Raw genomic sequence first — 1,046 nt, 5'->3', positions numbered from 1 at the left:
TAAAGAAACTTGTTTATTGATGTCAAAGTTAAATGAAAACTTTGCAACTAAGTTCCAATGCAAAACTAACTACACTAGTTGGTCCATCCAAAACCAACTTATTGATCTTTGTGCTAAAAATATAGTTGATCAAATAGTTGGAGAAATTAAAGAATGTGGAATTTTCAGTGTAATGTGTGATGAAGCAAGGTAATAATAATCAAAGTTATTGTTTTGTTTTGTTCTGTTGTTAGAGGTTTAAAATATAAATGTATTCTATTTCTTTTTAGATGCTTCAGACAAGAACAACTTTCACTTTGTGTAAGATATACTAACGGGTTAAATGTTGTTGAACGGTTTTTGGGGTTTTTTGATGTATCGATGAAACAAGATGCTAACGCACTTGCTTCAGCCATGACAAACTTTTTTGAAAAAAATGGCATTTCTCAATCCATAGTAGCCCAATCATATGATGGGGTATCTGTGATGTCAGGCCAGTTTAATGGTGTTCAACAAAAAATTAAAACTCAGCATCCAGAAGCAATTTACATTCACTGCATGGCACACAAAGTAAACCTTTTAATTATGGATATGTGCAAAGTTGTGAAGGTATTTGTCATTACCACCAATATTGTGTTTAAGTTATGATTATTTTGAACAATTTGTATGAATATAATTATTAATCTCTATACACATACTTATTCTTAAGATAAATTAATATATTTTAATCTTAGTAGTCATTTGGTGTAATGATTAAATGTTTTTACTTTTAGGACACCAGAATTGTATTCAATTGCCTCGAATCATTGTATGTATATTTTTCTCATCCTACAAATAATATTAAGTTTTGTGAGATCCAAAAGAAATTGGGAATAAAAGAAACTTCTCTAACAAGGATTAGCGATACCCGATGGAACTGTAGGTTTAAAAATTGTAGAGCAGTAATTTCAAAATTATCGGGCGATTATACAATTATTAAATGCAGAAGTTGACAGTGCGATGAATAGAGATGTTTCACAAGCTATAGGTAATACTATAATATAATAGGGTAAAATGCATTGACTATT

The 1,046-nt window shown here is 29.8% G+C and overlaps 1 protein-coding gene across 1 annotated transcript; it reads left to right on the top strand.

The window, feature by feature from the left end:
* The first annotated feature begins 19 nt into the window (after nt 1-19).
* LOC115033253 (zinc finger MYM-type protein 1-like) lies at nt 20-915 on the top strand. The gene is made up of 2 exons (XM_029485514.1): nt 20-189; nt 270-915. The coding sequence occupies exons 1-2, from the start codon at nt 20-22 to the stop codon at nt 625-627; spliced, it is 528 nt and encodes a 175-aa protein (XP_029341374.1). The 3' UTR covers nt 628-915.
* The last annotated feature ends 131 nt before the right edge of the window (nt 916-1,046 follow it).

Source organism: Acyrthosiphon pisum, chromosome X (genome assembly GCF_005508785.2).
Source record: "Acyrthosiphon pisum isolate AL4f chromosome X, pea_aphid_22Mar2018_4r6ur, whole genome shotgun sequence".
Classification (NCBI taxonomy): domain Eukaryota; kingdom Metazoa; phylum Arthropoda; class Insecta; order Hemiptera; family Aphididae; genus Acyrthosiphon; species Acyrthosiphon pisum.
The sequence above is the reverse complement of the archived record's forward strand: the minus strand, read 5'-3'. Positions and strand labels throughout refer to the sequence as shown.